This window comes from Epinephelus lanceolatus, chromosome 9, assembly GCF_041903045.1.
Source record: "Epinephelus lanceolatus isolate andai-2023 chromosome 9, ASM4190304v1, whole genome shotgun sequence".
Taxonomy (NCBI): Eukaryota; Metazoa; Chordata; class Actinopteri; order Perciformes; family Serranidae; genus Epinephelus; species Epinephelus lanceolatus.
The window spans coordinates 32,274,733-32,301,712 of NC_135742.1; the positions used below are offsets into that span (position 1 = coordinate 32,274,733).

At 42.9% G+C, this 26,980-nt stretch overlaps 1 protein-coding gene across 9 annotated transcripts in view; it reads left to right on the top strand.

Annotated features, from left to right (window-relative positions):
* pbx3b (pre-B-cell leukemia homeobox 3b) overlaps window positions 1–25,823 on the top strand; it is a 59,939-nt gene extending 34,116 nt beyond the window's left edge. For 2 of the 9 annotated variants that reach the window (XM_033619488.2, XM_033619489.2), the window contains exons 3-11: window positions 12,858–13,099; window positions 14,086–14,276; window positions 15,308–15,443; window positions 16,230–16,259; window positions 20,156–20,321; window positions 20,922–20,999; window positions 21,439–21,551; window positions 22,390–22,479; window positions 24,118–25,823. In XM_033619488.2, the coding sequence (XP_033475379.1) occupies window positions 12,858–13,099; window positions 14,086–14,276; window positions 15,308–15,443; window positions 16,230–16,259; window positions 20,156–20,321; window positions 20,922–20,999; window positions 21,439–21,551; window positions 22,390–22,479; window positions 24,118–24,210 (1,139 nt within the window). In that variant the 3' untranslated portion in view covers window positions 24,211–25,823. The remainder of the gene's footprint in view (window positions 1–12,857; window positions 13,100–14,085; window positions 14,277–15,307; window positions 15,444–16,229; window positions 16,260–20,155; window positions 20,322–20,921; window positions 21,000–21,438; window positions 21,552–22,389; window positions 22,480–24,117) is intronic. The other 7 variants (XM_033619490.2, XM_033619491.2, XM_033619492.2 and 4 more) reach the window with 4 other exon arrangements.
* Window positions 25,824–26,980: the final 1,157 nt, after the last annotated feature.

Here is a 26,980-nt window from a genome sequence, read left to right on the forward strand (position 1 = left end):
TGAAATGAGGAGAGAGACTGGGTTAGAGCTGAGAGGGAGGCTTGAGTCCCTTATTGCTGAATTCAACCAAAGAAGTTGGGTGTGCAAGGCCAAATAAACAGTGCTCTGCTGAAGAAGAGCTGGACTGAGAGAACACACACTCTGTCTAATGAGCTCCTCTAAATTAAGAATCCCGAAATAAGATGTTTTTCAGCCAGCAGACTCCAAATGCAGCAAGAAAAGAAAAACAAGTTTGTTAAAATAATGTGCTGCATTTGAAGATTTCATATTGTGCCGGCTGACAATTTTCAGAAATGTGCGCGACGAACAATATTAGCAAATCTGTGAGGCTGTGATTCCCTTAAACCCACAGTAGCAGAGGGAGATGCCTGCTTATTGGCAGAGGGAATAACTTTTAAATCGTGTCCCAGTTTCCAACAGACTCCAGCACAACATTTTATTTCACTGTGTCCAACCCTATTTCACATCCTAGTTAAGTACACTTACAAATCTGCTGTGCCATGGTTTCTAACCTCTCATACGCATGTGGATCCACACTAGCACACACACTCACACACACAGAGTCACATCACCAGGCCTGTCACTGCCTTTTATCCATCGTCAACCTTCAGCTGTATGGTTTATCCGTAGTGACACTATAGCAAAGTGCTTGACTGCTTTTTGCCAACAGACTGCAACACTTTAACTGTACTTAGTCATGCATCATTATGGCAGACTCAAAGCGGTGTGTCTGGGAACGCCTGCAGATGGTGGAGGCTGAACCATTTGGAAAGGAAGCCTCTGTGACAATGATGCTTATTGCATGAGTAAGTGTGTGTGGACACAGGAGTGTATCTGTGCTGAACAGGAAAAAAAAAAAACAGTGTTAATAAAAAAGGGTCAGTGCTGCTAATTCAACCGGCTTGAGAAAACATCCTCTGTTTGTGATATATGAAATCTACATGCGAGTCTTTGTTAGAGGGGTCCTTTTATGTGTGTATTGATCCGTCATTGTTTACTCCAATCGATGCTGACTTTGTGAAATGCACCCTCCTCTCTGTTCTTCATAGAGATTTAACCTCTTCGCGTCGCATTTTTACTGCTTTGTTCTCCTCTTCAAGCCTTCCTTCAGCTGAAAATGTGATAGCATTACTGTCACTTGTCACTTTCTCTTTATTTCAACAGATGACAAAGCTTTTTACGCTCTGTATTCTGCTCCACGCGTGGATCTCTCCTGCTATTGAAAGATAAATGTTAACTTCATTCAATAGAAACCTCATTCAAGGTTCATTCAAAGCTTGACTTCTTTATTCTTTAAGGAAATGAAGAAACCATTAACGAAATATTCACTCACGGAGAAAAGAGAATCTTATCTTTATTCCGCATGACCATGCAGAGCCATATTCCTTTTGACATCATTATGTAAAACCAATTTCTCTTTCATATCATTTCCGCTGTGCTGCATTACCACATCTATACACTCGCTGTTCTTTATTACAAAGTAGGTGGCCTGGAGGAAAATATATGCATTCATTCCCTATGGCATAAAATATGCATATAGGTGCCTCATTTCATCTCCAATCTGTGTTATTCCTTTAAAAATTCACCGCTGCCTGCAGTCCCTCTTTAATATTTAATTTGACAACTTTTTAATCTGTCTTTATGCGATGATGAAGTAATAGTCAGCTGTCACAAAAATGATTGAATTATACAATAGGATCGAAGTGACTCATAGGTTGTAGGCTTCATTATTTGTTTTGCTTCAGCCCTAACGTGAGCTTGAGGGAAAGAATATCCTTCCACACACTAATTTATCTTCCATTTTTATTCATCTTTTCTCCCAGGCCCCCCACACCAGGCAGAGCTATGTATAACATTCATACATCATTCATAGTTTGTTTACTAGCTTTTAGTTTGAAGCAGATCAAAATACTAGAGCCTGCTGTTGGTGGAGTATTTAAAAGACGGAGCATTTAATTGTGCATCCTTTTACTTGCTGCTTTTCCAAAGCCCTTCACTTATTAGTGGGAACCACAGAGCAATGATAATTACTCCCAATCCTTTCTTAGCTCTTCTGATCTTTAATGATCACAGATTATCCATCACGCTAGCTAAATAATTAGCGGGAATGTCTCATGAACAAGCCACCGACAGATGCTCCAACACCCACAAGGTGAAACGCGGAGCGACCTTTCTCCTCAGCGAGGTGACCACGAAAGATTTGTGTTGGAAAACAAAACAAATAGATAATGGAGCAACTTAAATGAATGTTGCGGCAGATGAATGATCAGCTCCTGCTAACTCCTGTAGCACCACCTCTACCGGCCTCTCTGGCAATCTGGCCATGTTGGGCCCCCACTGTGGAACAGCATGGCACTGGGAGTTGTGGTAGCCAGTCCCCCCACAGCCCCAGGCTGCCTCTACCTTTGGTATGCTACTCAAGGTTAAAGGCATCCCAGTTGGGTGTTTAACAGTGTTGTGCTCGGATCTGAATGGCTTTTTTTTTGACACTATCTGCATTGTGGAGAGTGAACCTCGAGAACTACACATAACTGTTCATCTTTGGAGCATCTTTTCACATCTACAATGTAGATGCTAGTTCACTATTCCAGCTGTAATATTTCTATAGCAGACCCTTAAGTCCCTACACCACTGTAATACTCTTATAAAGTAGCAGGGGTAAGTGATTTGAACCGTTTTACTGTGAGAATCTGCTGTTTGCTGTACACGTGCAGCTTTTGCTGACATTCATTTTGAAACCACTCGGAGCACTTGCGACTCAGAGTAACAATGCTGAGGGAAAAGTGCCTGCTGAGCTCTACAGTGAATATACCTCTGACCCAGACCGAGGAAAGGGAGATTTATGAAATCCACATGTTTAATACATTTCATTTTGTCCAAGGGATTTGTATTGCTTACCACAGTATTTTAGGGTTGAAACACTCTGTATAGTCACAGCTTGTATTGTCTGAGGAGAATAAACCCTGTCTGGTTCTGGCTGCTGAAGATTTGTTTTATAGCACCTCCTTTTGCCTTACACACATCAGCCATGCGCCGTCTGAGGTATTGCATTTTATTGTGCTGAGGTGTTAGGTATACACACCCTTAATCTTTAATGCATAATCCCCTGAAAATCCGCTACATAAATGAAAAAGATAACCCTCATATCAGTGCAGTGACAGAAAATAAGATAGCTAGGTAATTTAATAAAGGATTGACGCTGGCCCCAGTGTGATATGGTGTGTGACCTCTGTGTATTCATTGTGTAGCACGGAGCAGGTGAGCCACTGCTTGTATAAGAGTAGTTCTTCCCATTCTGAAAAACCCATCCCAGGAGTTTGTGGTGACAAACAGAATGCACCATATGGATTAAAGTGCAGGGAGGGTAGTCACTGAAATATTTGCTTTCCCAAAGTGTTGACACAGTATGAAAAAAAAGGAGAACCACGGCTGTGCTTTCCCGCTGTAATCAGGTAGCAGTTATCGCAGCGAAGTGTTTGCCTACCTAATGGCGTTTCCATTTTCTGTGAGTCTGTGTCATCGGCTTCCCATTTGGAAGCACAGGCAGGAAAGGATCTGCCTGCTCGTACAGTAAGTGCCGGGCCTACCGAGGCTTAGTGTTTGTTCTGTCTGTGAGAATCAACAAACAGACAAACTGATGACTCGAGTGAGAAAAGAGAAGTCCTTTAAAAAAAACATCATAATGTGGTCAGCCCCTGCTGCAGGAAGCATTGGGTTCATTTAGCAGCTGACCACATCAAGTCATAAATACTCCTCCCGGCAAGCGCTTGTTTTACATCAAAAATGCACTTGAGTGTAATGTTGACAGATATAGCTTGTGACGAGTGATAGTCAGAATGTATGAGCGCCCATTATGCCGCTGTCAACCTCTGGTGCCAGACTGAAAATAAGCAGTTCACCTCTGTTTTCATTCAGGAGAGTGCAGCAGACAGCACCGGCTTCTCCGCTGTATTTATTGACTTGTTTTACTAGCCTGAAACAGGGTGCTTTTATACGGGCCTCAGTCTTAAGACTCTCCAGACATTTACATTATTCCTGACTGAGTTACACACACGTATAAAGGAGCACGTCCGCAGGCTAGGTTAGATATATGCTCTCCTTCCACCTCTCTTTCTCTCTTACATTCATACACACATGCACCATTTTATTACCCCACCATTTTAGATATTGTTACACTGTACTTTTCCTCTATTACTGCTTCATATGTGCAACATTGAATCATTTTTGTTTCTACTTAGGCTAATTAAATGGCTTCCTCTGTTTTTAAAGTGTATAAAAACTGGCAAACATGTTTGAATACTGCATAAAAAAGACATTTTTTTCTGTTTATGCTGAAGCTGATCCAGTTGTATAACAGCATAGATTTCAGGAGGCACTAAAAATCATCTTTCGCTGACTAATCTGCACAACTGCAGCGGAAGATAATGAATGCCAGCACCAGAGTCACAGCCAACACTGTGATCCCCCCCACCCAGCCTAAACCTCCAGCAGTATTTAGATGATATTTCATTTTAGAATAAACCTCTTTTCTCTCCCACTGTGAAGATATTGAACTCTTTCACACAGATGTCATCTTAACCAAAGCTTATTAAAAAGATGGACATCAAAGTTGTGGGTGCCCATTTATCTTATAGCACTCTAATTGGCCACCACAGGCAAGAGAACAACTAACTCCAAAATAGGAGGCGTCGAGTGGTTGGGCTAAAGAAGAGGATGTCTAAAGACCTCTCAGTGGATTCATTGCCAATAAATCCTCTAGAATGAAAGCGGGGGCTTTTCTTGGGGGGTACGGAATTTCGCAAATACATTATGAAATGTGATACGCTGAATTAACTGAACACTTATGGCCACAGGGTTTGGTTTCTTTGTTCTGGTGTGTTTTTGTGGCTATGTTGTCCTGCTCCTGACCTGCAACTTCAATGTTTGCTTGACATGAGGCAATACGCTCTGAAAAGGTCACGCGGCGCAGTAGCCATGACTGAGCTGAGATTTCATTTTGCTAACTCCACATAGTACACTGCATTGTTTTGAATAACCCCGTCCACCACAATGAATGAAATTCTTTAGCCAGAGTCACTGCTACTCAATCACACACCACACACACAGGCCTGAGGTGAATAATGTATTATGTTTTCCACTCAAGTGGGCAATAAAAACACAAAAACAAAGTCATTAATTGCCCACATACAGTAACCAAATGCCATCAAGAGCCTGTGCTCTCATTAACCTGGCACCTAATTATCTGCCTCCAGTCTGAGTCCTGACAAGCCCCACCGTCTGAACCCTCAGCTTGGTTGTGTTGTGTTGTGTTGTGTCAGCACTCGCCAACCGCAGCCAAGGCACCATTAGGTACAGAGAAGACAAAAGCTTCTTGCAGCAAAGGTTCCCTCTGCACGCACTGCCACAATGTTCCTCCTGTTAATGCCTTCCCTTCCAATTAAATCTGCAACTGTTAATTATTGTAATTATGAGAGCGAGCTCCCAGCTCTTCCCCCCACCCCCTCCACCCACCCCTACTTCCAACCCCTCCCTTGCCGGTGTGCGGAGACGCTACAGGAGCTGTTGTGTTGCTTCAGTGGCGCCTCGTCTCTGCTCCAGTGAAGCCCTAGCAGGGAATTGGATGCGGGCGGGGACTTGGTACACATGACAGGGGTGACGTGAGGGAGATTGCACGGTTCATCTTGGATAACTGGGCGAGCAAGTCACAGCCAATGGCCACGCCTCCAGTCTAACTCATTAAATGGTGTGTAAAGTACATGCTGGGAATAATTAGCACCAAATAACCTTTTTTTGCTACATTGTTCGTGGGGTATCGCAACAAAAAAAGAAAAAAGGTGGCATATCATCTGTAGGTGTGCAATAAAAGGATTCAGCTGGTCAAATGAAAGGAGAGAGATGATATTCTCCCAGCGATCATTCATTTGCTTTGAAAACCCCACAGTTATTCCACTCCTTTCTTATGGTAATATGAGACTCTATTCTTGCCATGTTTCTTTGAGAGACTTGCGATGGATCCGAAGTGATGTGTTGAGTATAAGGAGAGCTGAAAAAGAGTGGATGGCAGGCCGGCTGCCTGTTAAGTCTCTGCGTGTCTCAACATCCTCTTTGGCCTGCTTCTGTCACAAGCTGTTGTTTGGCCCCGGACCTGATCCGCACAGCCACTCCTTGCACTGCACTCTGCAGACCTAACCTGCAACATCAGGCTCAGGATGTTTGCAGAAAGAGCACTCTTGTTCGGATGCGTGCAACCTAAGACACTGGATGAGGATGTGTTTTTTTGTGAGCTTTAGCAGTCCCAGGGATGCTCGGAGAATCAGCATGTCAAGAGCAGCCTTATCCGATATAACCTCAGTTGCCTCGTAGCAGAGTCCTTACACGCTAGCGCAGCCTAGCAAAGGATTCTGGCTTTACAATTTGGAGCTGAATTCTCTTCTATAAAAGACACTGAAGGAAAGAGCAGCTCCTTCTGCTTCAGGCAATGCAGCCTTTTCGTGGATACACTGCAAAATCTAAATGATGGACTGTCAACTCTCTTGCAGAAATGCCACTGCAAAGAATAATCTCTCTGGCAGTGGATCATGGTTGGCTGTATGCTACCAATGCCATTTCTTTGTTTATGCGAGCATGTAGCCTTCACACGCACACATGCAGACATGAGCGTATGCACATGCACAGATACACACACGCAAACACACACACACACACACACACACAAAGAAACACACAAATAACAGAACACATACGCAAAATGCTTCAAGCCTAAATCCTTTCTTTGGGAGCATACAGTGAAATATATGGGATTAATAACGTGAATAGCATTATTTTTTCACCTCTAGCCTTTAAAATAATGCATGCTTGGCTTGGTGTCTGGATGAAGTTTTTGCCTGCGTATTTGCCTGGTTATCGGTGTGTACAAGACCTGCTGTGTGACCTGGTTTCATGCAATCTCCATCTTCTAATTAGGAGGCTGCAGAAAGGCTGGAACGAGAGGAGGAGTGATTAGTTGCCTTTGGGTATTTCATAAGTGGCTTTCAGTGCCACATTTGCATTATTTGCTTGGGGTCTGAATAACAAATCAGCCTACCTTTGCAGCAAATTGAGGCTAGCAGCTAAAGACCATCAGTACATGAAATATAAAATGAAACTGAAGAAAAGAAATAAGCAAAACATGCTAACACAATATAAGAGGATAAAATGAAATATTGAAACACGAGATACAATAACTGTCTGAGACAGTCTAAGTCTACCTACAGCACAGATATTAAAATAGTCTTTGACTGTTTTACTGAGTATATTTTCCTGTATGTTCATCTTAGATTTGGGATGTCTGCCCGAATAACACGCGAGCGTCTCAGCGATTTGCGGCTCATTCTGTGACTAGCAGACCATGTGAACCATGTGAGCCCTATGTTGGAGCCCCATGCTGTATGTGTCCTGTAGGGTCAGTCAGTGTGCTGATCTGTAGCGGAGGTCCTGTCCACTCATTTGGCCAGTCTCCCCAACCGCTGCGTGCGGCCGCCACCGCCAGGCCTGGTCAGCCATCACTACACCACTTGGCCGTTTGCCCACATTGAGTCTTAGAGGGCAGTAAAACAAAGCGGGACACTCACACGTCCACATATAAACACACACATCGCACACACAGGCATGATCACAGCGAGTGACAGTGGCTCTTGTTTACCCAGCCCTCCCACCCTCCCTCACTCTCCTTTCATCCTCTCCCTCTAGTCTGTCATGTTGTGTGTCACTTCCCACAAATGTCAGTGCCACCATGGGACAGTGATTAATTTTGGTGTGCTTGGCAAAATGTCTTCAAGATGTTTGTTTGGGTTGTCTTTTCCCACCCCCTTCGCCCACCCCCGCTTCCCCGCATGTCTTGGAGTCGTGGGTCGAGAGTGGCAAGCCCCCTCCCCCTCCCCCTTCCCCTCACGCCCCTCGCCCCCGCTGTCACAGCCTCCTCTTATGGAGGGGGAATGGGGTGGGGGGGTGGGCTCATCATCATCGAGGGACAAAGGCTACCTGAACTGACAGAGATCTTCTTTTCTGACCAGAGCCACTCCCCACCACCACCTCCGTGCGCTGTCTGTTTAGTGTGTGCTGGTGGTGTATGATGGGAGAAGTCTTGACCTAGCACTGAGGGGCTGTAACACTTCACTGTCAGCGCGGCTGATTAGCTTATCACTCACCGCACTGGGAGGAAATACATCATCATTCTAGACAGGGATTCCCCAGTTTAGGGCCCATTCCCTGCCTTCTTTTGCTCCGCATTTAATCACCAGACGCTCTGTCCCCTCCAGTATTTCAGCCTCACCTCTAAAGCCAGTCCTTAGTGGATTTCAATGAGAACTTTCCTCCTTTCAGGTATGTTTTTAGTCAAATCAGAGCAGCTACATTATGTGTGTAAAAGCTCCTTTTGGGTTAGGCAGACGCATGCACTGACATTGATATTTTCAGAGGAAAAGCAGACTGAGCCATCTTTCCAAGTGATTCTTTTCAACTCGCTCAACAAAGAAAGTGAAACACAAAGTGGCAAATGTGCTTTGGCTTCCCCACAGTGCGGTATCAGGTATGGTAATTACTCTGCCATTAACATTGGGAATAGTTAATGTGTATTAATGTGTTAATGGCATGTTAATTACTGTACATGCTAGAGAGAGCCCGCAGGCATTCTCTCAGATTCTTTGTGCCATGTGGATGTAGGCCAAGCTTAAAAAAGCCTTTAAGAACGTCGATGAAAGAGGATCCTTATGTTTCATTTGTCAGAACAAAAGATTTTCAATGGTAATTTGATCCAGCTCCCCGCTTCTGGAGCTGAAAGTCACTGATCCAGGCGCCACGACAAAGGAGATGATATGAAGTCAAAGGAGACGTGGAACGCGGCTGTAGTGACACTGGCCTCTTTGTGAAATGGATACTCTAAGCCCTCTGTAGTCTCTAGTGTGTTGCTTTGGCAGCGGGTTTTAATAACACGGTGGATTAGAAGCCTTGGATCCTGAGTGCCAAACTAGAGTTAAAGCTCACCTTGGACGAGCCTCAGTAACAGGCTAGATGCCACGGTCCTCCCCCTCCTCCTCCTCTTCCTCCGAGCCGCCTCTCTGCTCACACCGTCTACTCCACGGCTTTAAGAGAGATGACCTTTGCAAATATTGACAGAAAATAAATTCTGTTTCGATTAGTTAGCTTTGGGAGACCTTTGCGGATCAATGCAATTAGATGAACAGAGTGTCGATACGTGGCCGGAGCCGTTTCACTGGAGGCACTGGGTAGGTGAGGAGCTGCATGAGGTCAGGGTTACTTGTAATGAACAGGATGTTTTGGAAACAGTGGTGGAAGTAACGGAGAAACAGAGTGTATCGTCAAACACAGTTAAACAGGCAAGGCTTTACAGCAAGCAGCAACATTTTGGTATCTCAAAGTGTTGCAAAAAAATACAAAAAGAGAGAAATCTCTGGCTTTATCTGCACAAAAGCGCTGCTCTTCTAGTGTATTGTCTGGCATCTGACAGTGCATTCAGTGCAGCAGAATGAGGTGGAGAAGCCCAGAGCCACCCCTTCCCTCTTCAGCAGGCCACATTAACCCAGCAGGGCTCTGCCTTTATGGCTCTCCTGCTCACACTTCAGTGATGAGAGTAAACAAGCAGCGGGCCAAAGGTCAGCTAAGCCCACAGAATAAAAGAGGGCACAGGGGGAAAAAGAGGTGGGAGGAAAGGAGAGCGGCCCGAGGCAGTGCTCAGATCACTGTCAGGGCTTCAAGCAGGGAATGATGTACGAGACAACAGCCCAGAACCGGAAATGATTATAAACAGAGAACAGGGGAGAGTATATGAGAGAAAAGGGCTGCATTGTCTTTATCTGTCAAATTTGTTACTTCCTTGGATCTGATACGGACGGTGAAACCTGTAAAAAATGAAAAGAAGAACCACCTCTGACTGATAGGGATGGATTAATCACAGTGTCTCCTTTTGTCTCAGCCACAGAGGAGAAATGAGGAACAATCATATAGGCAAGTGCTTTCTCCCCAGCTACTCCACCTGTATTGTCGAATGACAAACGAGGCAGATTAAGGACATGTTACATTATTATAACAATTTCAGATTTTTTTTTTCTTTTTTCTCTTTTACATCATTAAATTCGTTCTGGTAATTAAGTGAGCCTGCATCATCAGAGACCTGTGAAATAACCAGACCATATATAGATTTTTCATTCTTAAGTTCAAATTGCTCGCAGGCTTTACCAAGGTGACACGACTCCCGCACTTTCCCTTTGCATTGAGATTAATCCCACTTTGACTGTGGAGGTGGATTAGAGCTAAACTCGGGTGCCCAAACTTGTTTTAATACCCATATCGTCAGACAAAAACAGGATAAAGATTTGAGCAGGCAAGCAGCATTGCAGTGCTAGAATGTGACTGTGGCTTTGCAAGTTACTATACAGATTTGTCAACCGCACAGCAAATTAAAGATATTATCTCGCTGGAGCCTATTTTGTGGAAGTCGTGTGATGATGCCGAGCTTAGACAGTGAATCTGCAATCTGTAGCTCTTCCAACAAAGGTGCACAGCAAGATACGTGTTTTAAAAAATATATATATATATTTATTTATTTTATTGTTTTTTTTTACTCTAGGCTATGTTTTCTTATTTTTCTAATTTTTGTGCTTGAGACAGACGCATCATCCCTCCCAACGTGTGCGTTATGAATGGCCAGGCGTAGCCGCTGTGGCACAAATACACCCTGGTGGACTCCTGCAGGGGCCGTCTGCTTCTCAGGGCAGCGCAGTAATCATTTTTATCCCGCTGATTTCCCAAATAGAAATGGACACGTATGATAAAAATGTCACGGCCACTCCGCATGTCAGTGGACTAACAGGATTACATGTCACTTTCTAATGTCTCGCTCTGTTTTCCTTTGAATGGCCACATTATTGCACACAGGAACTTTGTGGTAATATATGGTAAGAGACTAGTAGCTCTTTATGGCCTGTGATTATTTAGTTTGAATGAAACCGGTGATTTATGCCCATTTAGCTGAAAAGCCCTGTAAATTCCCTCAGCTGCATTTCCCCTGGATATAGAGTGAGTGGAGTGAAAGTGACAACTGGGTTTGGTGTGGAAATGTACGCTGCGTCCCAGAGTTATATTTAATATACCTGACATGAAAAACATGCCTACCTACTTACCACCACCCGCAGCACAAAGGCAAGTGCAGCCTGCTGAGCTTGAGTTGAATCAGAGAGTGGGAGTAAATACTGAATTAGGAAAATATGAGCTGTAGTGGCAGACAAACCACCAGCTATTAGAGCATGTTGAGATATGTAGCCAGGCGTCTGGTCAGTCAACATTTGAATCATGTGCCATTTTGTTTTGGTGCTGCACAAACTGGAATAGAAACAGTCGAGTCTGTCCAGAACGAGAGCTTTGGGTGGAGTTGCGCAGATGCAGTGCGATGTGGATGAGGGTTAGTGGAGCAGCGGCATATTGTCCACATGGATGGCTTGGCTCTGCGAAGCCTGATGGAGCCTTGTCCAGCATCTCAATGTCTCCAACACAAATAGCCACATTCATCCACTCCTCTCACACCATTACACCTAAAAGACTCAAAGCCAGCCGATCCATAAATAGAGGCAAATTTGTTTTTCAGTGGCGCTGCAGTCGAACAGAAACAAAGATGAAAACATCAGAGGAGTGGCTACAAAATGATGTGTTTCCTAATTTTTATTTTATTTTATTCAGGAATGTGTTTGTAGGAAGACAGACAGAAGAAAAGGAGCGCTTTCCCTCTAGTATTTCCTCCTGTGGATGGTGTGCAGGGTCAGCCGGTCAAAGCATGGTAAAAGGGCTCCTCTGATTGCATGCCTACTGGCTGACACAATAGAGCCACTAATCTTCTTATTTAGCATCCAGTGGCTGGCCATATCTTAATGAAGCTGTAATGAGCTGTTGAAAATCCCTGAATTGCGGGAGGGATTATTGAATTGAAACAACTCTGGTAATCATAACGTTCGAGTAGCCACTCAGTATTTACTGCCCATTGAGTCACATTTTTATCCACTTATTAGAGTGGATTGCTCCAGCTTGTTTTTGTTGTAATTCTGACCCGCAGTGTTCTTTTGTTTGTTTATTCTCTGTAAAGCCTGGCATTGTGGCTGCATTGCCAATGCATCAAGGTGTGCATGTACGCTATCTGCTGGGTGATTACGACTTGCTGACAGACCGGCGAGACAGAAAACCGGAGGAAATAAACAGCAGGGTCTGAGAGCGAATTCATGAATGAGCAGTTTACATAAAATTGACTCCGCGCTCATTTTGCCGTATGTAGATTTTGACTTCACCAGCACATTTTTATTACTTCTTAGAATATTGCAAAGTCTGGATAGTAAAATAATACAAGATTCAAACCTCATAAGCAAATAGAAATGAGGTTACTTTTTTGGAGTTCCCAGCATTCACTGTGTCAAAGACAGAGACACTCACTGGAGGTATAGTTTTCTGTTTAGCATCCTTTCGCAGAGTAGAAGTGCCACTTCACCATTGAGCATTTGTCAGTTTATGGATGTTGCTGTCATGTCAGCCTTCCCGTACACACAGTGTGCAGCGCAGTGTGTAAATAAAAGAGAACAGGCATAGACATGGGCGACAGGAACACAGCACATACACAGGAGGCACCCAGTTCATACCTGCAGGGGAAACATCACACTATAGCAGACTACGCAGACATAATGCTTTTAATTGCTCTTAACAATCCAGCCTGCCCTTATTTGATGTGTTTAATTTTTCATCATTGGTAGTATTTTATCCAGTTTTAATATCACTGGATGACATTAACTTACCCGCTGTCCATGTTTTGTGTGTTGCTGCAGGTCTCAGCATCCGTGGTGCCCAAGAGGAGGACCCCCCAGACCCCCAGCTCATGCGCCTAGACAACATGCTGCTGGCAGAGGGCGTGGCGGGACCAGAGAAAGGTGGCGGATCCGCTGCCGCCGCAGCTGCAGCCGCGGCCTCCGGCGGGGCAGCCGACAACTCCATTGAACATTCCGACTACAGAGCCAAACTCACCCAGATCAGACAGATCTACCACACAGAGCTGGAGAAATACGAACAGGTGAGGGGGAGTCTTTGCAAGAACAGCGTCAGGATTCAGGTTTTGGCTCTCCATGCACCACTTCCAAGAAAAAGAGAGTTATATCAATTTTGTTCTGCTTTCACAGTCACAAGGTTTAAATAACCATGTGACTAACAGCTATTCTAAATTTCAATCTGCGTTCAAATGGACCTATTGAGTTGTACTTTATACTTCACATCCCTTCAGAACACCCAGAACAGCTTATTCCCTGCATTAGCAAGAAAATTGCAGAGAATATGCATGATAGGGGAGAATGTGTTATCAGCTTGGGGAGAAAAAAATTGCAGCATTATTCACTGTGTTGTAGCTGATTATAGAGATCCAGAGGAGAACCTTAGTCATCTGTGTTAAATGAAAGTATGATCAGCTCCTTCACCTAGCACTTTGAGCTCGCCATTAAACACAGGCATTATGGGCGAAAATAGAAGGTGTAACAGTGATGCCTCAGCAAGCCGGTGAGGTAAATTAGACTAATTTACTCGGTGCTCTCTGAGAGAGGAGGTGGGTACGCGGGGGCACACAACACTTCGCCCGGAGTAAATGCATCTTTCTTAAGGGTGTTTCCAGGTTTTAATTATCTAAATGTAAATACTTAACGAATTTTACTCAGAGTAATGAGCTAAAGTGTGCACTACGTAAATGAGTTATTCTAATTAATCATGTATGAACTACTGGTTTAACGAAAAGCTGTTTAAATTCGCCTTGCATTAGGGCCAAGCCAAATTGCAAATCTGCATTTATATGCAGAGATGACTTCACCTATTATGTCATCACTGTGATATATAAACAGGGCACTCTGTGGAAGCTTTTAACAAAAAGAGCTTTCATGTAATAAACCTCCGCTATGAAAAATGTGCACAACTTTAGAATATCAGTCAAAGAGCTTTTGTAAGTTCACTGCTGTGACTTGGGACATTTGCAGAACTCACTTTGGCTGCACTTTGTGTCTCTCTGTCACTTTGCAGGCATGTAACGAATTCACTACCCATGTGATGAACCTGCTGAGGGAACAGTCTCGCACGCGGCCCATCTCTCCCAAAGAGATTGAGCGCATGGTGGGAATCATTCACCGTAAATTCAGCTCCATCCAGATGCAACTGAAACAGAGCACCTGTGAGGCTGTCATGATCCTGCGCTCCAGATTCCTTGATGCCAGGTCAGTGGATCGTGTAGCATATATATGTGTATGTGTGTGTGTGTGTGTGTGTGTGTGTGTGTTGGTATCTGGAAACTTTTATTGCTTATGTATGACCCATATAAGCAAATCCAGTGGGCGAGGTCATTTTTAGACTGTGTGCAGGTCAGAAAGTTTGTTTCTTTCTCCCACTTTTCTGGCATAGCACACAGTATGAGCACCGCAGAGATGCATGATTTTAATTATGTCCATGTTCCATGCATTATCCATTTCCAAGACTATCATGGCCCCGCACCTGAGAACAGTTAAGACCAAATGAAATGGGGGCCGAGTCATGTGTAATGGATGGAGGGGAGGTCATCAGCAGGTGTTGTGGATTACTCTAATGACTAACAGTGTGGTGCACTGTGGGCATTCGGTGGAGAGCGGTACAAGTTTCGGGCCAAACAAGCCGAGTGGAAGCACATTGGCTTGCCCACTGCCTGTGTGAAGCGCAGTAAACAAGGCAAAAATAAGCAAATGCTCAACAACATGATAAGTAGTGCCCTTGGGAGGGACGGGGACCCAGATCTAGTTAGAGTTCGCTTGTTTCTACTGGAGATCCCTGGGGCTGTGGCACTTCAGGAACAATGCTCAACTGTGCATGCCGTGATTTCTATAATGTACCGAGATGCACTCCGACTGGGCTTTGCACTCCATCACAAAGCCCACCCATCCGCTGCACTAAACTCCGCACATTACACGCTTGGACTGGAGATTGGAGACCAACAGACCAAATTAAACATTGTATGTGTTTTGTGACTGTGTGTGCGTGTGTTTGTGTGCTTGTCAGTTTATTGGTCGGAGTCTGTTCTTCTGTGTGTTGACGAGACTCTTGGAGCAGGACACGATATCCTGCTCCTGAGGGCCCTTAGAGCCCCATTCCTCATTATTTTCACCATTTATGTGTGAGATTGATTGTGCAATTTGTGCGATCCAAATGGATGAGTTAATGCTGGTCCCCACTAATAGGCTCACTCGGCCTTTTTTCTCTCGTTGTGCTCCCCACTCAGGCGGAAAAGGAGAAACTTCAGCAAGCAGGCGACGGAAATTTTGAACGAATACTTCTACTCGCACCTCAGCAACCCGTATCCAAGCGAAGAGGCTAAAGAGGAGCTGGCCAAGAAGTGCAGCATCACAGTTTCCCAGGTGGGTAGTGCTCATCTAACAGTAGCTGGTGGGTAATCAGGGTGGGAAAGCCTAGAGGGATAGTTACCGTAGGTCACACCACCAAGACACAATGTCCTTAGCTAACCTTGACATTGTGGCTGCCTAATGATGCTTCAGTCAAGGCTGGTCCCAGTCAGTCAGAGCAGGGCCACAGGGAGGGGAGGCCTATATCATCTCGGCCTCAATCAAAGCACTATGCTGTCCTTCCTTAGCCGCCCCCCCTGCCCCACAACACTGGGTCCCCTGCCATTTTCCCCTCTCATTCCCATCCACCATGTGTGCTCTCTCTGTTGCCTGGTCAGTCGCTCAGGTCATAAGCTGGGAAGAAAAATGGCATCATCCATTACTTTAAGAAAAGCAGTTAAGTCTGGTGCTTCAAAACACTAGATGATACCGGCTATTTATTTGTATGCTTGCTGCTCAAGTGACCTTGCAGGATTCTCTGCTAATTCACAGTTATATTTTCCCACTTTATATATAGCATAGCCTGCTTGTTGGGTAAACCTGAAGGCAATATCTCTCACACCTAACCCCCACATCCAGAGTATTATTATCCTGTGCTCTCTTTTTCTTGCTATGATTGTGACTACTATCTAGATTTTTTTTGATACTCTATTGTTCTATGGTTGTCCTCATGAGACACTATATCACAGAAACGTGAATCTATACAATAATCTGCCGTGTTTTTTTCTGTGTGGGAAGGGGGTATTGAGTGTAGTCATGAAGAGTCAGATACTGTAAAAGCCCATTCTTTTTTGCCTTCAGGGGGTGGGAAGCACCATCACAGTATCACAGGTATGTCATGACTTCTCCTGATCCACTGTTTTCATTTTTTGTACCTCCTCTGTTCATGTATGTAATAGCCTCACAAGTTTTTCCACTGCACAGAACCTCCCTCCCTCACACTACTGGATCAATGCTAATGTTATGAATTGCAGTGTTTCAAGTTTGAATTGACATTTAAAAAAAGAGTGGATAATCAGCATTTACATCCCACCTGTAAGTCACACAAGAACACAGATTTAATTGATCCATATTTTTTAAGCTTACACCCATGTTCTCACCATATTATGTGTGTACAAATGTGTCACATGAAATTTTACTTTTTTGGCTACTGTTCACCACATTATTTATTTTTTTGTTTGTTGTAGAGCGTCGACTAATTGTGTGGTCTTTTCAATCTTCAAACTGCGCTCTGAGATGATTTACCCCCCACCCGCTTGTAGTGCTTAAAGAAACGGCCACTGACCCTCACACTCACAAATGGAGCTCCACTCTGTGTTCTGAGTGCCTGGCACAAAAAAAAAAAAAACACAGGCCACCAATCCAGTTCCCATGAGAACAAATCAGTCTATGCAGAAATTAGAGGGCTTTTAAAAATTCACTTGAACTCATCTCAGGCCCCATTAGTGGCGTACTCCTCGACCGGCTGAGGCCACGGCAGACATTCTTATTGACTTATTCTTAGTGCTTTGGCTCATTTTAAGTGAGTAACAAAGTCGGAGGCTCAACGTGATGCCGTAAGTGGGTTATTCCTTACCGTGGCCCCGGCCTTTCAGAGTCAGACGCTGCTCGCTGCTCGCTGCTCGCTGCTCGCTGCTCGCTGCGGCCACTCTGAGGGCCTCAGCTAAGTAATTTTTCAAACACCCACAAAATACTTTTTTTTGCGGGGCTTTGCTGATTGCACGAGCGGTTCATTAAGTAAAAACCATCCGTCGTGAATGGTATGCCAATAGCAATCCGCAGCTTTGCTCGATACATCATCGCTGACGAAATACCCTGCATCATTTCAACAGGGATCATTGAAAATGCAAGTGATGCACAGTCGACTTCCCTGAGAGCAAAGCCTCTCTACCTCAGGAGATCCCTGCAGCTCAAATCCAGTGTTTTATCTAAATGCTGCAGTGATAAACTTACCTAGCGTTGCCTAACTTGTAATGCTGAATCCTGAAAGTACGATGAGCTATTGACATTATGATATATTATGCAGGGTGCAGTGTTATTCCCTCTGTCACTCTGCATGCGCTGTGCTGGGCTCCTGAATGAAGGCATGGGATTGGATGGCTGTCGTTTGTGTCAGGGTTTACAGAGGCCATATTTGATATAATGTCCTCAACATTTAAGGCACATTCCTGCGCAGAGACTCATTCACATTGCTGACATTTTTCTTCTGAGCGACACTTTTCAATATTTCAGATCATGGTGAATTTAGAGAAGCTAAGACTTGAGCTCTCGTTCATTATTAATGCTGCCTGTATAATTGATGGTATCACAGCTAGCGAGCCCACCTTTGTATTTGTATTTAAGGCTCAGGGCATTGTAAGCTCAGATATATTAAGATCATAGACAGACCATGCATTGCCTTACATTGACTAGTGAGGAGTATTGACCTGAAATAGGATGAAATAGTTTGAATTATTAACTACAGCTCCGTGGCCTCACTAGTGGGCAGCGATGGAGGCAACAGCATTGGGCTCTTGCAAGGAGTCTGCATGGTCATTATACAATCGCTGCCTTTGAGGCTGCTGATGTCAGGTAATTCAATCTCACAACCTGGCTCTCACCACACATAGGAGTCAATTGAATGCATGGCCTGCCACAAGATAAAAGGGAATTAGTTCTGTAGATTGGGTTGTGCTCCACACCTTACAGTGCCGCGCATTTTGTTCAATATTTAGCTGAACCTGAGAATCACTAAAGCCAGAGTTCAGTGGGCAGGAGAGAGAAGTGCGTTGTAGAGCGGAGAAGGGGTGGTGTAACATCCGGAGGGTTCAATGCCAACACTGCTGAGTCTGTCCAGGCTTGTAACACCATATAGTGGCAGAATACAGTCATAACACACTTCATCAGAAAGGACAAGAGCAGAGTAAAGTACTGAAAGTTTATTCTTCAATCGTTCCTAACTTCTGAAATCATCACATTTCAATATATAATGGTAGAATAAGCATACATCACTACCACTGTCAACTTTCAGGCTTAATGAGACAAATATGTTTTCGTGTGCAAACACCCCAGCTGACATAAATGCAGTTCTGTGTAATACACTGTTTGCACAAACATTTTTGTTAAATTAAACAGACTGATGAGCTTTAGAAAACATTTTCTATGATTTCGGGGGGTTTGTGGGCACTTTGTGAGCTGTCGAAAACAGAGAGAATATTGCATCGTCTTTGGCTCCACAATCCACCATAAGCAGGTTAAGTAAAAAGGATGATGGCCAGGGCTTTCATTGCTTCCAATTAAACCTTGCTTGTTAGTTTAACCTCTAGGTAAACCCATCAAACAATTGATGTCAAGGAAACCCTGCCAACAGTGGGCCTCGCCTGAATGGTCATTAATTTTAATTGCCTAGATATTAAAGATTTAGAGCACAGAGACGTGCAGGATAGAAATGATCTGATGTCCTGCAAATCCAGTCAGTTTTTACGCCACAGCATTGGCGGGCTGCTGGGGATATTAAAATTTAAGCACATGGGTGGAAATTAAATAAAGCGTCATTAGGGGCAGCTGCTCTTTGGCTGGTCCAGCCGTGGGCTGCAGGGCCTGAGAGGGGGGCAGCGGCACAGCGACAAGACACTCTAATTTATAGAACCATTAAAAACAAGCATCATCTCATTATTATTCCACTGTTATTGCAGAGCCAGCACTCACACATAAGGTTCACCCCAACTTTTCAGTGTCTGACTGATGTTGGGTGTCATCATTTCAATTCAACAAAATTAGCGTTTGCAACTGCTCTAAATCTGAATATACACACTTGCAGACATTAATCTGAACTTCCTTGTGCCTTCAGAGTTTCATTCTACTTTGGTAAAATATTTATTTTTTCTTTAAACACATCAATTAACACCGACTGCCCCGACAAACTGTGTTTACTGCCTCACATGTCTGCAGGTCTTTACCCTCTAACTCTTGTTTTTGATAATTACAAACAAAAGTTGCTCCCCGAATCACTGAGCATGCTTGTACACACACACACACACACACACACACACACACACACACACACACACATTGCCGTATTAATGTTTTCTTGTTTTCAAAATGAAAGCATTTATGTACATTTAATTAAGATCAACAGTTTATCAGATTATAAGAATAATAGTCAAATATTTAACACAGATATTTACAATGTTTTCTGTTTTTCTGTTTATGTTAATTTTGACATACTGTCTCACATATAATAAATTATTTGAGGCTGCATTTGCTACTGTCTTATAAAATTAAATTGCCTAAATGAACTAATTGTAATTGTATTTACATAAAGTGTCAATCACCTAGACTCACTGATCTGGAATTAGTGAGCATTCTTTAGAGGGTAAAATATGAATATTCATATATATATTCACACGGGGACATGATAGGATTTGTATGATATCAGCCCTGATATGAGAAATATATATAATACATTGACTTAAGTGTCTGTGCAATAGGAGCCCCTTGTGTTTTAGTTTTGTCAGGAGACAGATCCGAGAGCATGTCATGCTCCCATCCATGAGAAGACACAAGTGGCTCCTGATTATGGCTTAATTAGCTTGTGTACCCGGCGGACATTACTGCAGGGGCTGGGAATTGGGTACTTGATGGACCCAAACATGACATCTTGAAACAATCACACTGCTCAGTGCACGGTGCTGTGGCTGCTTGACGTCTGACTCCTCTGCTCCTCCTCCTTCTGCTCTACCACACAGGTATCCAACTGGTTTGGCAACAAAAGGATCCGGTACAAGAAAAATATCGGCAAGTTTCAGGAAGAAGCCAACCTGTATGCTGCCAAGACTGCTGTAAATGCGGCACACGCTGCAGCCGCTGCAGTGCAGAACAGCCAGGCCAACTCCCCTACCACACCTAACTCCGGTAGGCACTCCTACATATAGACAAAAAAAAATAAAAAAAAGATCTGCCCTCTACCTCAGCCCTTAACCCGCTGCCTACCTGCCTTACTCTCTCATGCACGATTCACACAGCCAAGAGTGACAGGCTCTGCTCCCAGCTTGGGGATCACAGTGTCTCCTGTCTATAAGACGGTTGATGCCAAGCAAACTCATGCATAAAGAGAGCGTTCCTGACTTGTGAACCGAGAACACATGTATTTTTGGCAAAATGAAAAAATAAATAAATAAAAACGAGAATTCAGAAGGATGCCAGTGGGATTTGTTTTCCCTTGACTTTCTGTCAACTTCCTGTCATTTGTAATGTAATGGTATGTAGCCCCACTGAATGGTAGTGCTTTTTTTTTTTGCTAAATAAAATGACGCATAATTTGCTGGCAGCATTTTACCTACAGTGATAGTATTATGTCAGAATGGCATTATATGCAGCTCATATTGAATAAGAGTCAAAACAGGAAGCCTGTTTAGTCCGGTTTAATGAGTGATGTAATGCTGAGTTTGGACTAGGTTGACCTGCGTCGGGGTGTGGTAAGCTTATGAAGTGGTCCCTTTTTCTTGCACCCAGGATTCCAGATGAAAGATGAAGAGTTTCAGCTGGATTCTGCAGAGAGCAAAAACACTCTTTTAACCAACATGTTTACTGGTACTGGTCTTTTCATAAGCTTCTTATTGTCCTTGTCATTTACCATGTGATACCTCCCTGCCAACGTTAGATTGGAAGTAGGTGATGTGGAACAATTGGGAGCTTAAGCGACCAACCACATATAGAACCGGCCCCCTACCCCCCCTTGTGTCGTGTGATTTTCATTTCATTGTGTCTACTGCATTTGTTAGAAAAAAAAGATCCTCCTCAGTCCCTCTGCATATCGTCCCCTTCTGTTTATTTCTTTGCTTTCCCTACTTTCTTTCATCCCTGTAGTTGCCTGCTTTATGGGAGTCTTTCCTCAGTGTATTTGTCTGCTTGAGTTGGGTCTGTGTATGCAGACGTGTGCGTGGTGAGTGTGTGTGTGTATTTGTGTGTGTCTGTGCTCTCCCTTTATAGCCTTCTCATGTATTCAGCTACTTACATCCTCCCTTTCCAGGTTCTTCAGGTTCTTTTAACCTCCCAAACTCTGGGGACATGTTCTTGAGCATGCAGAGTCTGAATGGGGATTCTTACCAAGGGGCACAAGTCGGAGCCAATGTACAGTCACAGGTAGGATCAACAATCAGGGACAGTTCCTGACTACCAGCGCAGAGAGCTGTCCTTGTCTTGCCTGTGTACTGAGCCATCCACAGTGCAGTCTGAAGCACGTTAAAATAGAAAATAAGACAAAAAAAAAAAAAACACGCTGCCCATGCGAACGGGACAGTTCAAATTACAACAGCGAGGCCTCCCATAACCTCCGATTGACTAAAGTGTTTACTGACTATTTCGCTTTGGATGGAATATTTTGGCAGCCAAAATATAATCCCACCCCACTGCTATCATGCCGCAAAGCAATTTCCTGGTTACTATTCCAAACATCTAAACATTTTTGTGAATGCATTTGGCTTTGACTTGAACTCTTGGGTTGGTATTGGGTTTTTGGTACTGTGTTTTCCCCTTTTTTTCTGTATTCTATATATTGCTATCTTCCTGTCTCATCTTGTTATTGTTTGTTGTTGATGTCTTCCATTTTGTAAGTTTAACGCAGCTGCACAACACAATCGCAACCATGCAGAAAAAAAAATCTACGCTTACTCATGATTTAAGTAAAATAAATGCTCATTTTAAACATACATATTTGTAATATTATTGTAACTTATGCTTTTGTTTATTATTTCATAGCCATAATAGAGGATGTCATAGATCTGAGCATGCTAGTAACGTCAGTATGCCTTTGTTTCATTAGAAAATCTATTAGCTGTGTTACAAATGTGCTGTCTCAGGAGTCCCTTTGTGATTTCACACTAGTCAGTATCTGTTGCTTCACTGAGCATGTTTACAGTTAGTGCTGACCTGCTTTGAGACACTGAGTTGACCAGCTTGTCCACCTTGTCTGTCCCCTCAGGTGGATACCCTGCGCCATGTTATCAGTCAGACGGCAGGATACAATGATGCTCTCGGGGGGAACACGATGTATAGTCCACATGGGTTAAATGTAAGTAGAGTTACTGAGCAAAGGTGAAATTAGTTACTGTTTTTTTTATCAAAATGAGCTGCACGGTTATATTTTAATTACATTCCATGAAGGTGCAGTGCATTATATTGCATTACACTCATGGCAGATACAGATAGACATAACCTTCCCAAAGCAGACATAGCATCTTGTCACTTTGTCACCTGATATGATTAAAAGTTGTCTTTAATAAAACACATTACACAGCGGGGAAATAAAAATAAACACCTTTAATACTTTGTTAGAGTCAAACCCAATTTTTTTTTTCCCCACCGCACGGTATCTGTTGCATTTAGCTGTTTTGAAATGCTTCACAGAATTTTCCATAGCCTTATCTTCATGATAAAATATGAACATGTGATCGCCCGCAGCCCTTTTCCCGACATGAATTCCATCTTCCTTGATGAGGTTTGATATGGCTCCTTTTTTGTAAAGCAGCGCGCAATCTGAAGCTATCAGAGTAAAGATTAATTTCGTTGATGAGAGAGGATGAAGAGAGAGAAAGTGAGAGTGAGAGAGAAATAGTGTCAGACAGCTCTCTCTTTCTCGCTCTCTCGCCGCACTGGATCACAACCTCAGTATTTGCTCTCTTCATATTGTTATGCCTGTTGGGTAAAAGGCGCACATATTCACAGTTTAATATTATTTAAGGCTTAAGCATCAAAAATAAGGTATTAGATTTGCAGCAGTGTTACTTGAAATTAAAATATATATATATATATATATATATATTTATTTGTGTGAAAAAGAATTAGCACATTTTGTGTAAACAAATGGTGGGGGCTGTTGCCAGCATCCAATGCTTTTGGTGTCATTTTGGCTTTGCTGAAGCCTTATTGCTATAAGCTCTTTAGACATGTCAGCTCCTACCAGGATCAAGCGTTTTTCACTTTCTCACAAGGTTTCTCACTTCCATGTGCAGTGTAGACCTGTGCCTACTGGCTTACCAGAGCTCAGCATCATCCCTGCTAAAACAGCAACTGACGGCACTGAGCAACCATGACAGGAGAGAATCAGAAACAAAATAATGGTAATAAAATATCTGGAATGAGCCAAACTGTGGCTCTCATTTTGTAGCGACAAACCTGAAAGTTCCGCATAGATATATTAGCATAGACTAACCTTTAGCTTTGTTGGTGGTGACGTAGAAGGATCCAGTAAAGGCTAGGTCACGCCTGGAGCAAAGCAAAGTCAGGCTGGCTAAGACTGGCTCTCTTGGAGAGGCCCCTGCCTTGTCACTTTCACTCAGCTCCCCCCACCTCACCCGGCCCGAGCCCTCCCTCTTCTTGACTGACAGGAGAATATGTAGCGACAAGCTGTCGGCCACTGCCGAAATCTGCTTAGACACTGATTTCAGGGAGCGCTCCCATTGGTCGGGACACGAGACAAATTTGTTTCCAAGAGCCTCTTTGCTGATGCTACTGTAATGCGGAGACTAATCACACAGCATCGTTGTATGTAAAACATTTTGATATCAGTTGACACATGATTGCAACCAGAATCTATAAGTCTCATTTCCATTTTTGGAGTGTTGTGTTACATTTTGGGGATAAAAATGTACCGAGCTCATGTTGCAGAGTGTGTGATTGTAATCTCAACCTTTTCCCATTTGTGTCCCAGGCTAATGGGGGATGGCAAGATGCAACGACTCCGTCTTCTGTAATATCTCCGACAGAAGGACCCGGAAGTGTGCACTCCGATACCTCGAATTGATCCGCTATTAATGCATCTTCGCCTCGAGCTGGGCATGGACTCTTTTCACTGGCAACTGCAGAGGATAATACAAAAAGAAAAAACTTTTCACGACAGATTGGTTTTTCCTGTACCTTCAAATTTCCCAAGAACCACACCACACACATCCTCCATCATTAACACCCAGTGTTTCCTGATCGTTCAGTGTTTTCTTTCTGTCTTCATAAATCAGATGTATACTCTTATTTGTTTGTCGTAGGGGTAAGCACACACACACAAACACACACACATACACACACATACACACACACATGTACAATACTCAGTAAACTTTCAGGATAATTAGCTCCTCTGAACTTAAAGTACCGGATGACACTCGCGCATTTAATGTGACATTTTAAACGGCCATTTGTTTGATTCTTGATTTAATTACCACTTCCCATTTTGATAATTGGATTCTCTTTCAGTTCTTACAATACATAGATTAAAGCAGCTGTTTCTTTGACTGTAATGTGCCCGCAATCTTGTCCAGCAACTCGACAATGCTACCGCTGACAGCTCAATGGCAGCTTTGTAGTTACTTTCAAGATTTATTTTTGCCTTACAGCCGTATACATTAGTAGAAGGAAATGGCTATTCAAACTCTGGAACATAAAGAAGTGTAATTGATTGCTTGACTATAACATGACACCATTCCATATTTTATAATTTGATGTTTAGTATGTACATATGTAAACATTTTTTTTGTACTGCTTATCAACAAACAGTAGATCATTCCTTCGCAGCACACACAGGAGCAGGCCCCCGTTACACAGGGAAAAGTTGTACATAATATAGCTTAAGAGTAATTATACATCCCACCAATCAATACACAGCTTTATTACCTCATTCAAATTCATGAAAACCAGTCATTCCCAACATTTCTGTAGCTTAGAGTGCTCACTTACTACCTCTAAACAATATCACCGCCATAGTTTCTTTTGCCCTTATTTAATGTTTTTATGTAGTTAATTTGATTACATCTTGTAACACTGTAAACTCTTCATCCTCTATGTAATCTAATGTATATTTTAATCTTTTAATAAAATGCCGTTGCTGTACGGCAAATTAAAATGACAAAAATAAAAAAGTGAAAATGATAACAATATTAACACCATGAAAAAGAGACGGGGTGGGGGGGTGGAGGGGGGCGAAGGAGAAGTTGTTGGTCTGTGGCTTTTACGAGACGGCGCGATGAACATTGTTGATAAATTAACACCAAACAGTGAAACTGTTGTAAATACTGCAGAAGAAGAAAAAAAAACATTTTGAATGTTGCTCATCTTGTTACTAAATCATGCGGGAAAAAAAGAGAAAAAAAAATCATTATAAAAAATGTAATGCATAGAGGTTTCAGTATTCAGAACTGTACATTTCCAGCTCTGTTCAACAGGGTTCAAAACTTCTTTTCTCTTTTTTCTATTGTATGTGATTCTGAAACTGAAAAAGTCATGACAAATGATTTGTGGCAGTGATTCTAATGTATTAAAGATGTTTAGTGTTACTTTCTAACCAGACTACACCCTGGACTGAAAAGTCTTCCTTGTGGTAGTTGTGTAATTTCAAACATGAATAAACCTTTTGCTTTCATGACAGCAAGTTGTGCTCTCTTTTGTTGGTCAGGAGAAGAGGCTTGGCTCTTCTTTTTACATCGCAGACTACAAATTTATTTAAGCCTGTACATCTGCTGTTTCATATAACATATATTGTCCTCATCCAGTGCCAGACCTAGCACATTTGGCACTCTGGGCAAACTCCCCCTGCGGCCCCCATCCCCCTCAAAAAATATTACTATCTTTTATATTGATTATCATTTTTACTAACAAGAACAAGAGCTTATGAGAAATAATACAAGTACACAACTTAGCTAACAAGCAAGAAGCATAAATAATAGGAGAATACAATTTGAGCAGTTTGCAAATTTGTATTCTTCTTGTTTTATTCATTTATTTTTTCAACTGCGCCCTGGATGGCTTTAGCCTTTTCATTTTCACATACTCTAATGTCCTCCACATACACTCCACTCCAGCATTTCCTTCATGTTGGATTTTTGTGAATATTAAAACAAAGAGAATTTTTTTTTTTTGTTTTTTTTTTTGGTCTCGGCCAATTTTTGCATCACCCTAGGATGACAGGATGATTTGTTCTTGCTCATAAAAGATAAAACTACATGTATGCTTTAAGCAGCTTTATAGTGTTTGCTTACATTTGCTTTATCCACCCGTTTATCAAATATAAATCCACTCTGTTGCACTTAATTTATTCATCATTTGCATGCAGTGATCCCTGCACATATCAGCCCTGCACAAGGCCTTTGCTCCTGTTTCATATGGTGAATAGAAGGTGAAGACTTAACCTGGTTTGCAGCTACTGTGGAGCTGACATGGTTAGCGCAATTAACTGAAATGTCAGGCACTTCTAATTCAGGCTATTTTGTCTGTCTGTTGTGGAAAGGCTGCCTTAATGGATCATTGGTTACCAATTCCACATGGAGATTGACATCCATTTATTCTCATTTTCTCAGCAGAGTTCTTCATTCCCGTCTTTCTCCCGTGCTCGTGTCCGGTGTTAATGTCTCTCAGTCATGGACACTGGATTTTTGACTATATAAATACCACTTAAACGCAGTGTGTTTGGACACTATATCACCACTCACAATGTGCGGCCAATTTGAAGTGTTTGTGTGTGTTTAGTATTTGTTTGATTTCCACTTGAGGGTGTGGATAGACAGTAAAAAGAGAAAAGAGATGTA